The 13,690-nt window shown below is 40.9% G+C and overlaps 1 protein-coding gene across 2 annotated transcripts in view; it reads left to right on the forward strand.

Moving 5' to 3' along the window:
- The first annotated feature begins 5,458 nt into the window (after positions 1–5,458).
- The window catches only part of znf827 (zinc finger protein 827), a 62,806-nt gene continuing 54,574 nt past the window's right edge, over positions 5,459–13,690 (forward strand). The window contains exon 1 of one of the 2 annotated variants that reach the window (XM_026302455.1): positions 5,459–5,794. In XM_026302455.1, the coding sequence (XP_026158240.1) occupies positions 5,752–5,794 (43 nt within the window). In that variant the 5' untranslated portion in view covers positions 5,459–5,751. The remainder of the gene's footprint in view (positions 5,795–13,690) is intronic. The other variant, XM_026302456.1, reaches the window with a different exon arrangement.

A 13,690-nucleotide genomic window follows, 5' to 3' on the forward strand; every position in this document is an offset into this window, starting at 1 on the left:
ATGAATACCAACTAATTCTCCACAACTCTGAAAACTCAACACAGCCAAGCACACAAGCGTATTTAAAGGGTTCATGTTACTGCATGACAGTTGGCATGACTGTAAAAAAAAGGCATGTGCCAAGTGGAGCTGCCAGTGCTCAGCATGGCTGGTTTTAATATTTTAATGTGTTTCATTACAACAGCACAGGCCAGATAGCCTTTCTGACGTCCAGACAATTGTCTGTAAATGAACAAGATTACATGACAAGCCCTGAATGACAGAGCTACCCACTGCTGCCTACCCCAGCCACTTATCTGATGGTAGCCTAGCAACAGATCCCTGACCTGGCTTTGACCTCCACCTGATAAGGTCAACACCTGAAGGCTCTCCCATTGGAGGGCTCAATGAGAGAGAGGTGGAGCTTGGGGATGTAGTGAGACAAAGGACGCACAGAGTAAGTGCAGCCTCCTTTGCATACAGTTCTCTGCTCCCTGCCGACCAAAAAATGTTCATACAAAAGCATGTCAGACCTATTTACATTATTTGGTACACTTGTTTTCGCCGCTCAGCACAGCATCAGTGATAGGAAAGGCAGCAGCTGTAACTGCTCATAGGAAAAACTATTGTGTTGACAAATAGAAGGGGCACATTTTGAGGGAGGTGCTGAATGTGAAATTAATCGACCAGATCAGCCCACCCTGACAGACATCCCCACTTCTCTATCATTTGTGTGCACACAGACATACAAACCTCACTTGGTTTAACAGCAGTGATATTGAAGTTAATCCAAATTGTGATAGTGGCAATATCCTATTAGACCATGGCAATAAAATCAAGCTGAGTCTGGTAACACATTACAGATATCAGAACATGTTCAGCACGCTCCATTACAATATGAAGTGACATTAATCAGCAGGGGTCCTCTTACACACACAAAGAGGCATAAAACAAACATGCAAATCATACAGAGACATGCACAAGCCTAAAGTACAGCTCAAAAGAATAGATATTTGAATGTTTCAGTTGATATTATGTTAAATGATTAAAAAAAATCTATCTTTGGGCCTTTTGCTAGATAAATTCTGACATATTGTAAAGAAAAAAGATAGTCAAGTGGCCAAAGGCAGAGAGGTGGACAAATGAATAACACCTTTTTTGTAACGGTTTTTGTAAGTATTTTTACTCACCCAGCTTCTGGAATACAAAGTGATTTAGAAGCAGGTGGTAGACAGTGTTACCGGCCTAGTGCTTTGTGGCATTCTGTGAAAATGTTCCTGTAATTCAGTATGCAAACTGCTTCACATGATAAAAGAGCACATTGTTTTTAGAACTCTCTTTGCAATGGGTGTGTCACTGATCAGCTCACGTATTCCTTTCAGGTCTTAGACCGTTTTTAGTTAGACAGAGCTACACTTTATATGGGACATCTCTTTCTTTCTGATGTGCATATTCATTGAGGTGTTGACGCTGCAGGGATGATCATTCAGGCTTTCAGGTTTGGCACTGCAAGCTAAAATAACTCTTGTCCCTGATTCGAAGGACCTTCACTTCCCTCCAGGGCCTTTTGCAAGACCTCTGCCCCAGTTCACCCAGGGCAACCCAGGCTCCTCCTCTGTATATGTGTGTGTGCGTGTGTATGTGTTGTTTTGTGTGTTTGCACTGTCTCCTTACTGCAGAGAAACCGTTGAAGGTCAAAGGGCAGGAAGTTGGCCACCTGCCTCTGTCACGCTTGTAAAGTAGTAGAGCAGAGAGAGGAAGCAGTAGCAGGAGAGTAAGTTTTGACACAAAGAAACTATGTGTAAATACAGTAAGTCTATCTTTATGCTTTTCTCTGACAGTTGAATTCACAAGAGGTTCAGAGAAATCTTTAAATAACTTAAAATCATTGTCATTTAGGGCACATCCTGTAAAATCTCATGTTTTTTTTTTCACTGAATGTTTTGTTGACCTTTGAGAAACTTAGTTTATCTGATCTGCAGACTGTATGCTTGATTAAAGACAATGACTGCTATAGGCTTTTAAGTTCCCTAGAACCACCTCTGAATAACCTGGTACAGGGATCTCTCCATTGGTATTTGCTAGAGGCGACAACCCTTCTCACTCCCTGCATAAATGTGCCAACCGAGGACGAGAGCATAGAAGGCCAGAGGGCAAAAAGGGAGTGAACCACCTGCTTCTGTCACACTGTCAGGATGAAGGCAGACGAGTGCAAATAGGGTGAAGTGTGTGTATGTGTAGGCGATGGGTTGGGGATATTGTGTAGGAGGGGGACAGGTGGCACGCCGGACAGCGCTGGCACAAGCCACCCCAGGATTTATCACTCAGCGACAGTCACGGCTGGGCAGGGGACAGATGTTTCTGTTTACCCCAGGGCAACATCTGACTGGCCGAGCCTAACGTTAGCCCAACCAGTCTAGCCCACACAGGACACGGCCTGAGAGGATAGAAGAGGAAGGAGAAGAAGAGACAGTGAAAAGCAGAAGAAACTGGAGGATGTTCATTTTGCCCCTAAGGCACATAAGCAAGTTAGCTCATTTTTCTCTAGCCTGCTCCATCCTCCACTGAAGCACCTGAAACTCATTTAGCCCCCACTAACTGTTGTGCCACTATAGGGAACCGTTTTAATAAGTAGTAATAATGTCGACTGACAATATAAGCTGTTTTCAAAGCAGGGAACCTGCACCAGTTATTGGGAAGTTAAAATATATATATATATATATATATAGAGAGAGAGAGAGAGAGAGAGAGAGAGAGATTCTAATTGACCTGCCTTATATTCCACTTAGGTAGAAAAGCAGACAGAAATGCATAGTATTTGTTGTGCAGTTATTTAAGGGCTATTCAGTGAAAGCCTTTTCACATTAGTGTATGTGCATAGGGTATAGTAAATGTTCTAGCTGGGAAATTTGAGAGCTGTCACTGGTAATAAAGCTGGAACACACATCCCTGGAGCAATGAGGAATGACCTTTAGGTTCAACCCTGAGTGAGGTCATGTCAGTGTTGCCATAGCTACTATCAGCAGACTGTGCTGCTGCCAGCATTACCTCAGCTGCCTGGCATTGTCGGGGTCAGAGAACAGGCTGTGACCTCCCAGTGGTGACCAAACTCAACTTGGGAACAAAAACACCACCATGAAAAACATTTGTAATCTATTGTAGTTTATTTAGTATAAATATAAAGTGGAAATTGTGGCACTGGATGTAGAAGTGTTACATTTCAAAGGATTTATGTCTGGAGTAGAATTTATTATTAAATTAATTTGATATTGCATTGCATTTTCCATCATTAATTACTGCTAAGTAAAATTTAGCACTTTAAGCTTAAAAAATAGTGTAACAAGTAGTAGCAAGTATAAACATCTCTCTAACAAATCTGCAGTCACAGAAAATACTTGGTCTGAATTTTATAATGGATAATGGATTTGAACCAGAAATGTGTATGAATGTTCTTAAAGTCACTTTTTCCAGTTTTCACAATTTATTTCAAGCTCATCTGGGCACTGGCAGACCATCACAAGCACACTGTGTATGTAGAACAAATTCTTTAATTTATAACTAAAGTTATAAACTAAACTTAAATGTTTTACGAGCAGAACTATAGTATATCCCATGGAATAAATGCATGAGAACTTATATTGATAACGTTTCCCTTGAGATAGTTTTAAAAAATCATGTAGAGGACTTGAAATATGCATATCATATGCTGTACAAAAACATAAACAATCTGCACGAAGCAAAGAAACCTAAAGGATTTTCATCTTTTTTTTTTTTGCAGTCCTTTCACTCTCTGGTCAAAGCATCTGGCCATAGACTCGGTTTGCAGGTGCAGGTAAGAAACACAGCTCTCTAGCTACAAAGAAATTCACAAACACAACTCATCCATGTCTGTTTAAACTGTAATGTAAACCATGGCAATAGTCACAACATAACATTATTCTCTCCTGAAATGAAAAATAGGATGTCTTAATCATTTCATGCAGGAGATGCAAAAATATATAACTCTTTTCTATTTGTGGAACATGTTAGTCCACTCTCCTCCTGATAGGCCCCATTTAATCATGTTGTTCTGTTTCCTAATTAGCAGAAATGCAAAGTGTCTTTGTCACCTGTGGACAGCCAAGAGGGCTAATTTGGGCTTTTCACTAATTGCCACGGTAACGAGCCTCCTGCGCCTCCGCTGGGGGTGGGTGGAAGGCATGGCAGGAGGAGGACTGGAGGATGGAAGGATGGAGGGATGAAGACACAGCTCTCCTCACACACGGCCGAGGTGTGAAAGAACGCGGCAGGCCAACAGAACGCAGCCTGGAGGAGTCCAACAGCAGGGAGTGGGGGACAGCCTGCGCTGTGAAAAAGCCCCAACACCCAGCTGAGAGGGAGGAGGATTCAGCTCTGGCCAGTTTTGGTCTCCCAACTTTGATGAGGAGATGACTATATTGGGTTGGACATTTTTCTGACACCTGTTATTACCCCACCTGATTTAATACTGGTTCCCACACAATGCACCTATTTTTTTTTTCACTGTTCTTTTAATAGACAAATTATTTGTATAACTCAGCAGGCACTTATTAAATTTAGTGGCTTGACATGTATGAAGCCTGTGTTTGAGAACGTGGGTAGGAGGAGGTCATGACAAAAATAAACCAAACTGAAATGTATAATGTTTGATAATGTAATGATGATTATGATTATTTTTATTTTTTAACAATAGCTCACTTTGAAGGCTGGTTAAAGTTGCAGCTTTTTGTTTGTTATTATTTTTCTTAATATGAACTTTTAATTAATCACAATCATAAACCAAGTAGAAACTTTGTAGGTGAAATAGTGTATATAGTTACATGTGCCAGGACTTTAAGCATTTTGAATAGCATATGAAGATATGCTAGAATACTATCAATATGTATATATGAAATACTCGAAACTAGTAGTAACATTTATTCAAGTACATAGCAACATATCTAGAATCATTAAATAATCTTGTCATTAATCCACTAATATGTATTTTTTTAGCATTGTAGTTCTATCATGATGTTATTGGAATACTTATTTTTAATTATAATAAATGTCTACTTATGCTGTTTTGCCAAAGCAAGTCATATTCATGTTTAACATTTCCCTGCTTTATGTATTTCATAGCGGTCAAAGCTGAGATGTGTTTGCATCATTCGCATAAATGATGATCGTCAGTCAGCTACATGTTATTTTTGAAGGAACTGAGATTGATTCCGTTAATGCTGTTCGACTCCATCAATATGGTCTCGGCCGAATTAGCTTTTTTTCCAGATACATTTTCTTTTCAGCAATACACCTTCAAAGCTTGGGGGCACCTTGTCCGTATACGCTGCTCTCGGGGGCGAGCTCCTCAAATGTGTGCGTGCGCGCAGGAGTGTGTCTGAGTGTGTGTGCGCGCGAGTGTGTGTGTGTGTGTGAGAGAGAGCGTGTGAATGCGAGTGAGAGAGTGTGAGTGTGTGCGTGCGTGCGCGCGCGTGTGTGTCTGCTCTGCTGTTGCTGCCCTTTGATCCCTGCATTAGTGTTAGTTAGGGGCTCGGAGACACACTTGCACCGAGAGCAGCCATAGTCAAGACACGGCAACAACAACAGCGGCACCTCCTCCGCCTGTGCTCCCGTTCCCCAACAATACACTTTAAACCGAGCAAAGCCAGGTGCACGACCAAGTCCCTGCCATCACTGGCGCCTCCAGTCTCAATGGGAAAAACCTTTTTCCTTCTTATCCCTAAACAAGGACGAGAATGTGATTAAAAACGGGGGAAAATGCCAAGGAGGAAGCAGGAGCAACCCAAGCGCCTGCCTTCACGTAAGTCGTTCACTCTATTTGTGCAATTTTAGCGGCTCTCCGTGTGTTTTGCGCAGTAGTTTAGGGTTAAAGAGGTGAAAGAGACAAAAGACTCGGCGTAGGTTATTTCTCCCTTTTTAGGTCCGAGCGAGGCAGCCATGTTGTTGGCGATGGGTAACGTTAGCTAGGCAGTGAGTGGATAAATGATACGTGGCTTTATTAAGAGTACAATCGATAAAGGTCCGGTTCCGACAAAGGTTGCGGTCAGTTGGCATATGTGTCGGTTCTGTGTGAGGAATAACGGCCGAGCGTTTTCGGTAATGTGTTCGCCTCTGTTAGGTCGCTTTTCGGGTAGAAAGGGGAGGATCTGGGAGCCTGGCCGCAATAAAATGAAGGGTCAGTCGGATCAGACAAGCCAGAGTCTGGCTACACATACCCTAGCGTTCCTAGTTAGCAATAGCCCTATCTAGCAACGGTAAACTTCATTTCCTCGGCAATAAACGCCTTAACTTTCAACACATAGTTTCGCTGCTCCAAATCGCGGAACCGAATTTGTTCGCGCTTGTTTATCATCGACTTTAAAAAGTGTGGAGAAGGTTTTTTTCACCCCCCACCCCCTAGGTAGTGTATTTTTTTTCTACCCCTCCCAGTCTGCATGCAGACTATGTCAGAGCCATGGTCGGTCACCTGAAGTTCAGGGTTTTTCCCCCCCATCCCTTTGCAGCCATTCATTGCAGACAGACTACGATCAATAACGCGGTTAGAAAGGGGAAACGACAGCTCTGCTCCACTACACTGCCTAAAAAACGCTGTGCCGCAACAGAAACCTGCTCAATTTGCCATGTAGTTGATTTTGGTAGGAGAATTGGTTTACTTTTGTACATTTGACCCTCAGTATCTTGGAGGTTCGTATTGTACCTTTTATCAGTCAGGATAATGAAAAGCTGCAGTAACACACTACGGCCACTAGAGGATTGCTCACATGGTGGTGGGCAATGACAAGGATTATTAAAGGAATTATCAGAGTGGCATGTTTTGCTCCTGGTCAGTACATGCGTAAGCAAGCATCTCTGTGTACTCATGTTGGTATGCAAATGTAATGAATAATTGTGTGATTCATCTTTAAATCAACGGTGGATTGCTACATTTTTTTCTTATGACACTATCTTCATGTTTTAAATGTCAGACGATGCCAGCTGTTCAGAATAACCAGCCGTGATCGAACGACACATTATGTGGTTTTCTTTGACTCACTTTACTGACATGTAGCTTTCTTTTAATGTCAAAGGGTTTGGGGATTGAATGAGTTCCTGTACCTGGTACAGTCTAACATTTCACATTAAATCAAATGTACATCCGAGTAGTTCCTGTACCATCACATAATATGCACACATGCTGTTTTTCTTAGCTGTTAATTTTTACTGATCTATTGCCCAGGTGTTTGACCTAGGGTTGAACTTGGTAAATTGCAGTGGTTGGCTGGGAGGCATAGAAGTGGAAACTGGATGTCAGTGGGTGCAGTGAGTGACTGTGAGTGCATCTCCCTGTGCATGTGTGTGTGTGTGACTGATGGGGGAGATATTTGGACAGTGAGCCCTCACTGATATGCTGCATGAGGAGTAGGTAAAGCCACATGGTTGGAAACCACAGGGCAGGATAATGATTATATAACTGAATGTACCTGAACAAGGTGCACTCTTCTGTATTCTTATGTACTCTTGTGTATTACAATATGGCACACTGCTACTTAAATAAGTTGTCATATTAAGTGTCTAGCTTTTGTGAATTTGAGTGATTCATTGTGTAGGATTATCTCACATGTCTCCAGGGACGCGTGTATATTAATAGTCTTTGAATGTTTTTTGTTATGGGTGCCAAACTGAAGAAAAATTAATTATTGTTTTTTTTTTTTTAAATCAGACTTAAAAACACATTTTAGCACATACCTGCACACTTAGGGAAATGATTGATTAGTCACAATTGAATGTTCATTACAACATTGAAATATTCCCTGGAATTGAACTTTTACAAACAGGATTTTAAAAACAAACAAATGAACAAAAATAAAACAAGCATGGCTTTATAATGATTAAGACATTTGAGGAAAACATAAGTTTAAAATGTTGTTAGTCTAAATATTCAGGGTTATGATTTTTATTTTGTATCGCCAAGTAGCTGGAAGGTCTGACAATGAAAATGCAAGAGATTGTGTTTGCCGGTGCTTTGTGATTTTTAACATCCTGTTTTTCAAATCGTACACAAATTTGAAAAACATTTGAAAGTTGTTTTTGGCAAAGCTTTTTTTTTTTATTGTTCAGTCTGTCTCAGTCGCACATGAAGTCTAATTCTTTGGACATGAGAACCAAGTAGGCTCATGTCAACCTTTCAATTAAGCTGCTTCATAATTGGTCTGCAACAAAAATACTCTTCACCCACGTATCTGAAATCATGCACTCGTTTGTAGGCACCGTACTGGAGCACTGCTGTGCCTGTGTTCTTGGGTTTAAATGAAAGCCTGTCTGATTTAGTAGTTGTTTCCCTCCTCAGTCAACAAACTGTCACAGAAAAGTATGAATTTGTCAGAAGCTTTTTGCGCTTTGTTTTGGATCTTCCCACTCTAGAATGGAAGTGTCACCTCATGCCGTTCGCTGTCAGTCTGTGTGTTTTTATTATTCAGCCAACAACACCCTGGTAGTGTGCCAGCCAACAAGCACAATATCGAGCTTCAAATCTCTTCATCTGTGGTGAAAAAGGGCAAGCTAATACACTGGCTTTAATGCTGGAGGTGCTTTATCTTAGCACAGACCCAGATATATGGGTTGTGTAGCCCACTGCGCACTGTCCTATTGTCTGTGGCACAGCTTGTGAGAGGACACTATTCTTTAAGTGTGTGTGCATGGCACGCACATGTGAAAATGAACATTGTGTGTGTGTGTGTCTGTGTCTGTGTCTGTGTCTGTGGGTACATAAGCCAGCTATGGAGGTCATGGTACAGTATGGCGCCTTCACTCTGACAAGTAAACATGACCTTTGGTGCCACAATGAAAACTGCCATTCTTTATGACCTTGCAGTGTGTTATTGTTTGTATAATTTTGCTGCCTTATTACTCACTCGTAAAAGTTACGGTTGGCTGAGTTCTAAAATTTTATTTATGTGAGCGTGTTTCAAAAAATGACACATATTATGGACTTTTTGTCATTAGATCAAACAAGTCCCCTTAGCATTTATCAATGAGTCCTCATCCTTGTTTTAAAACCCTTTAATGTAAGTGGGTGAATGTGTTAAAAGAGGAGAGTGAGTGTCCATATCATAAAGAGAACAACCTTGAGTCTATTAAGAGGGACACTCTCCCTCCCTTCTTGGTTATGTACATTTGGAGAGATTTTAACCATTTCTAGACTGAATTCTGCTCCTCTCCGTGAGCCAATAGCTGACTGACTGGGTGGCTCTCTACCTTACCGTAATGGCGGGTCACTGGCTTTCTTCCACTTGCTATGATTATAATGACCTTGGTAGGGCTGGGGCTTGAAAACATTGGATTAAGGGGAAAGGAAAATGAGAGGAGGTTTCCATTTCACTCTTGGCATAAAATTTGTAGGGAATTTCTGCCAAGAACCCCCCACATCACCACCACCATCATGTCCCCCCCCCCCCCCTCCAAGTTGATGGGTCTTGGGTCCCCTGGCAGAGTCGAGTGAGTGGAGCTCAAGCGAATAATGATACACACAGGCTTTAGCTTAGAAATGAATTAAAGGGCAGGGGAAAAGCGGTGGATGCCTTGCTCACCACACAGTGTCACAGACAGCACCGAAACCTGATTTCAGTGAACATACGTATTCAGTGGATAAACTAGACTGTCGTTTGTGTTTTACTTGGTAGTAAAAGACTAATGTGAATAAACAGTTGGGTATGAATTAATGGGCCTGGTTTCAAAGAAATAGCGCAGCTTCAGGGTGTGGATCAATACCTCTACACAAATGTTAATCTTATTTACTGCTTTAGACAACTGGCAAAGCACACAGATAGCAGGGTGGTGTATTATCATGTCAGTGATAAGTTATAGGGTTTCACTTAAAAACAAATATATTTTTTTTTAAGACTCAGGGCTCTTTGTGAGTTTGTATGTTACATAAAAATAACAGGTGAGGAAAATAATATTCTCAAAATAACTTCTTTCACATTTCCATTAATAATTCATTTAAATTTGTATGCCCATTATTATAATATGTTATAATGTCTCTATATAAGCCTAATAAGTAACATTTTTAATTGATTATTGGTGTAAATTTGGGTTAAAACTTGGGGTGAAGTGCCATGTTCGACATCTCTGTGGTAGTAAGTGCTGATGGAAATGACTCTACTTGGATTTTTTTCTCTCGACCCAGATTTTCACTGCCCATTTAGAAATTCAAATCAAATGATCTTGTAGTCACACTGTCACTTCACCAGTCCTTAAACTAGCACCAAAAATATAGTGTTGACATAGGGAATTCCCTTCACTGACAAACTTTGTGTTTTAACTGTCTGCTTTTTTATTTTATAGGGCTTCTCTAGAAATGCCATTACCTCATACAAACGTGTAACCTTTACTAACACTCAGCTCAGAAATAAGGACTGATTATTTCCACAAGTCATAGCCTCAGTAAAATGAGATTTGTGCAAGTCCTTCTCTCCATTGTGTTCATGCTCCCTCTTGCTGCACATTTGTGCAGGGCTGTTAACGATAGCAAATGTCATAGGACTATAGGATCATATGTAGAATGGGGAATTCAAACATATTAAAGATCCTTTATATTCACATGCACATGGTATTAAAATTAAAAGCAATACTGCCTTGTTGCCCTTTTAATGTCTTGAATATAACTGAATGGTAAGAAAAAAAAAATTCAATTTTTGTTATTGGATTCATTTTTCACAAATTTTTCTACATTCAAAATAAGAACATTTCCGGATTAAAAAAAAAAAAAAAAGAAAATATGCCATCTTTAGTGAGAATTTAAGCCAATGTTTTCCCCCTGTACTGAAAACTTGCATCACCTTGACTGTGGTACTCTGTGGAATTTTGCACATTGTTACACCCCTAAATTGATGCTCTTATCTTGTCTTATAAACCACAACATTTCTTTATTAGAAAATATTTGAGGTCACTGGAAGGAGAACTGAGTGTTTAATAATTTAGCAGCACAAATGTTTTCTGCAGAAGAGCTGATAATGTGTTTATATGAGCATGTAAGGGGCTAGTTGTGTTTCAGAAGTCTAAAGTAGTTCACCCACAATATTTGAACTGCTCACTTATTTAATGACAAATCAACAAAGTGACAAATCATCTGTATTAAAGAAAAAATGTACTACTTGATCCTTTGATGATATTAATACATTTATTTGGTTGTTACACCATTATTTTGTGAATTTTGTGCTGTTCTGGAAACATTAAACGGTGATACAGCTATGTTTTAGGTTATTTTATTGAGTAATTAAAAGAGTGCATTTCTGTTCAATTTCAAGGATTCCAAATCCCACATTTATCAGTGATAAGAAAATAAAACGTTCAACTAGTGGCTGTTTCCATTTTGTGATTTTATTTGTTTGCTGGGATCTTCAAAAAATAAATTCTGGTAGTCAGTGTCTCAGTTTAGCTTATAGTATAGCATAAAAACAGAACTGTGACCCACTTTTAAAATGTTGAATCAGATGAAAACCGATGATTCAACTTGTTGAGCATCTAATTACAAATTGCTTAATTAAATATCAGTAACTTGAATTGAAATTCCTGTTGAAAGTGTTTTCTTCTGATGTCGGTTATCGAACAATTTCAGAGCCTTCTGTAAGCAGAGAATCCTCTGCAGCACAAAATCAGGTAACAGTAACCGTCCTAAAACCTCCAGTACTGTACCTGCCTGTCTGCCTGGTCTCAATCAGAACCCCCTCTGTGTGGAATGGAAGTGCCTCAGCCTCGGTAACGATTTTTCTCGTGTTGACAAGTCACAACATGGAGATCTACAGCTCGGAGAGCAGCCCTTTGGCTACGTAGAGCCCTGCTTGCACTGAGTAATAGCAATCTCACAGGAGTAGCAGGCTTTCAGCTGGCAGCAGTTCATACAGAACAGCTCGCCGGTGCAGCTGGGAAAGACAGAGCAGAGTGGAGAGGGAGAGAGGAGCTGGTGGTAGTAGCAGTGGAGTTGGAGGGAGGGAGGAAGTGGAGAGGAAGAGCTGTTAAGAGCTTTGGGCGGTTTCTCTGTTGTTGTACCACACAAGTGCATCCAGGCCCTGCAGGACAAGCCTTTAACAGGCATGAGGGATGGAGAGCATGAGAGGAGAGGAGGAGGAGGCGGCGGTGGTGGTGGTGGTGGAGGAAGAGGAGGAGGAGAAGGAGGAGGAGGAGGAGGAAGTGGAGGTGGTCTAGGGAGCTGAAGCTGGCCAGTCGTGCCAGACGCCTGCTCTAAACAGGGATGTGATTTATTGTTCGACTGTCTTAGGTTTCACTCCTAGAAAGACACTAAAATTATATTGTAGAGAGATAAAGAACTTTTTCAATTGTCTTAGGAGAAAGACTGTTGCCAGTGGGCTGGGAAGACATTTTGGAGCATGTAGCACATCTTTAATTAGGGCATGAAATTGGGAAGTTTTTGACATAAGGTGACATCTGATTTTAGTTATTTGGTTTCTGCTTTGGTTATTGTATTTTGACTGTGCTTCCAAATTAAGTTGTAGCATGTTAGACACTGACTGCTTTTTGAAATCTGGCAATTCTATTTAAGTTATAAATGTGTATATATATATATATATATATATATATATATATATATATATATATTGCTAGGGGGCTTAAAATGGTTCTTGGCCAATGTGTTGATCTTTGTTGCCCTTGCTCAATACACTCTGCACGGCAGAGTGAGGTGACCTCACTTCCTGTGTGGGTAGAGGAGGGCAGGAGGCCTCTTACATGCACATGCATGCAGACATTCTCTCTCAAGCACAGCCTGGCTCCAGTTAGCCTTTAGTGCACTAGCCAGACTAACCCCTGTGGAAGTGTTTCCACATTGCACATTTAGGCAGTCAAGAGCAAGACACAGGCTAATGTCTTTAACTAGCAAGGCTAACAGCTGTGTGTCTGCAGCATTTTGGGGTGTAAGGAACAGTTTTATAGGGTTATTAAAAGTACAGAGGGGGGGAAGGGGGGGTTACAGGACAGGAGGGCCGTAAGGCAGTGACAGCTATCCAGGGGAGCAATATATCACCTCTAACAGAAGATTGGAAGTGTTTGGCTGAGAGGTTAAAATCACTGATGTGATGTCATCTCTGAGAAAGCCATTGTCCATGCAGTGTGAGGTTATTTATGATGCTAAAAATGTCTATATGCATCCTGACTAATGCAGTGTTTTAGTGGATGTTTCCCTGTTTGTACAACATAGTTCGCAGCATCTAGTGCATTAAAGAAAAGTGTGACTTGGGTTTCACTCATTGTTTACCAGGGGCATTTGGTCACTTGATTTTGCCCTTGTGATACTAATGAGATTAGCTAGTTACGGGATATTTCATTCTGAGAGAGGAGCCCTGTAGCGTATAGTACCTGTATAGCCATAAGTGGAAACAAATGAAGCTGGACAAATTAGCTGGGTAGCTTAATGAATGTAGATAGTGAGCTGCTCTAAAAAGAACTAAATCAGATGGCTTAGCTCATGATTGCCCGTATGTTCCCACTCTCCACGAGTGTTTTGAATGGGGGCCATGTTGGTTCAGATTGCCATGTCATTAATCCCTTGTACTCTACAGGGGAGTGGTCAGCGGCAGATGTATTTGCACTTCCTCCAGAAGGTTTTCTAGATTAGCACAAATCCTCCCAGAAAAACCATTTATAAACCTCATTTGGCACGCACAGCCAGACTTTGTGCTCATAGCTGGCCAAAGACAGCCAT

Source organism: Mastacembelus armatus, chromosome 1 (genome assembly GCF_900324485.2).
Source record: "Mastacembelus armatus chromosome 1, fMasArm1.2, whole genome shotgun sequence".
Lineage (NCBI taxonomy): Eukaryota > Metazoa > Chordata > Actinopteri > Synbranchiformes > Mastacembelidae > Mastacembelus > Mastacembelus armatus.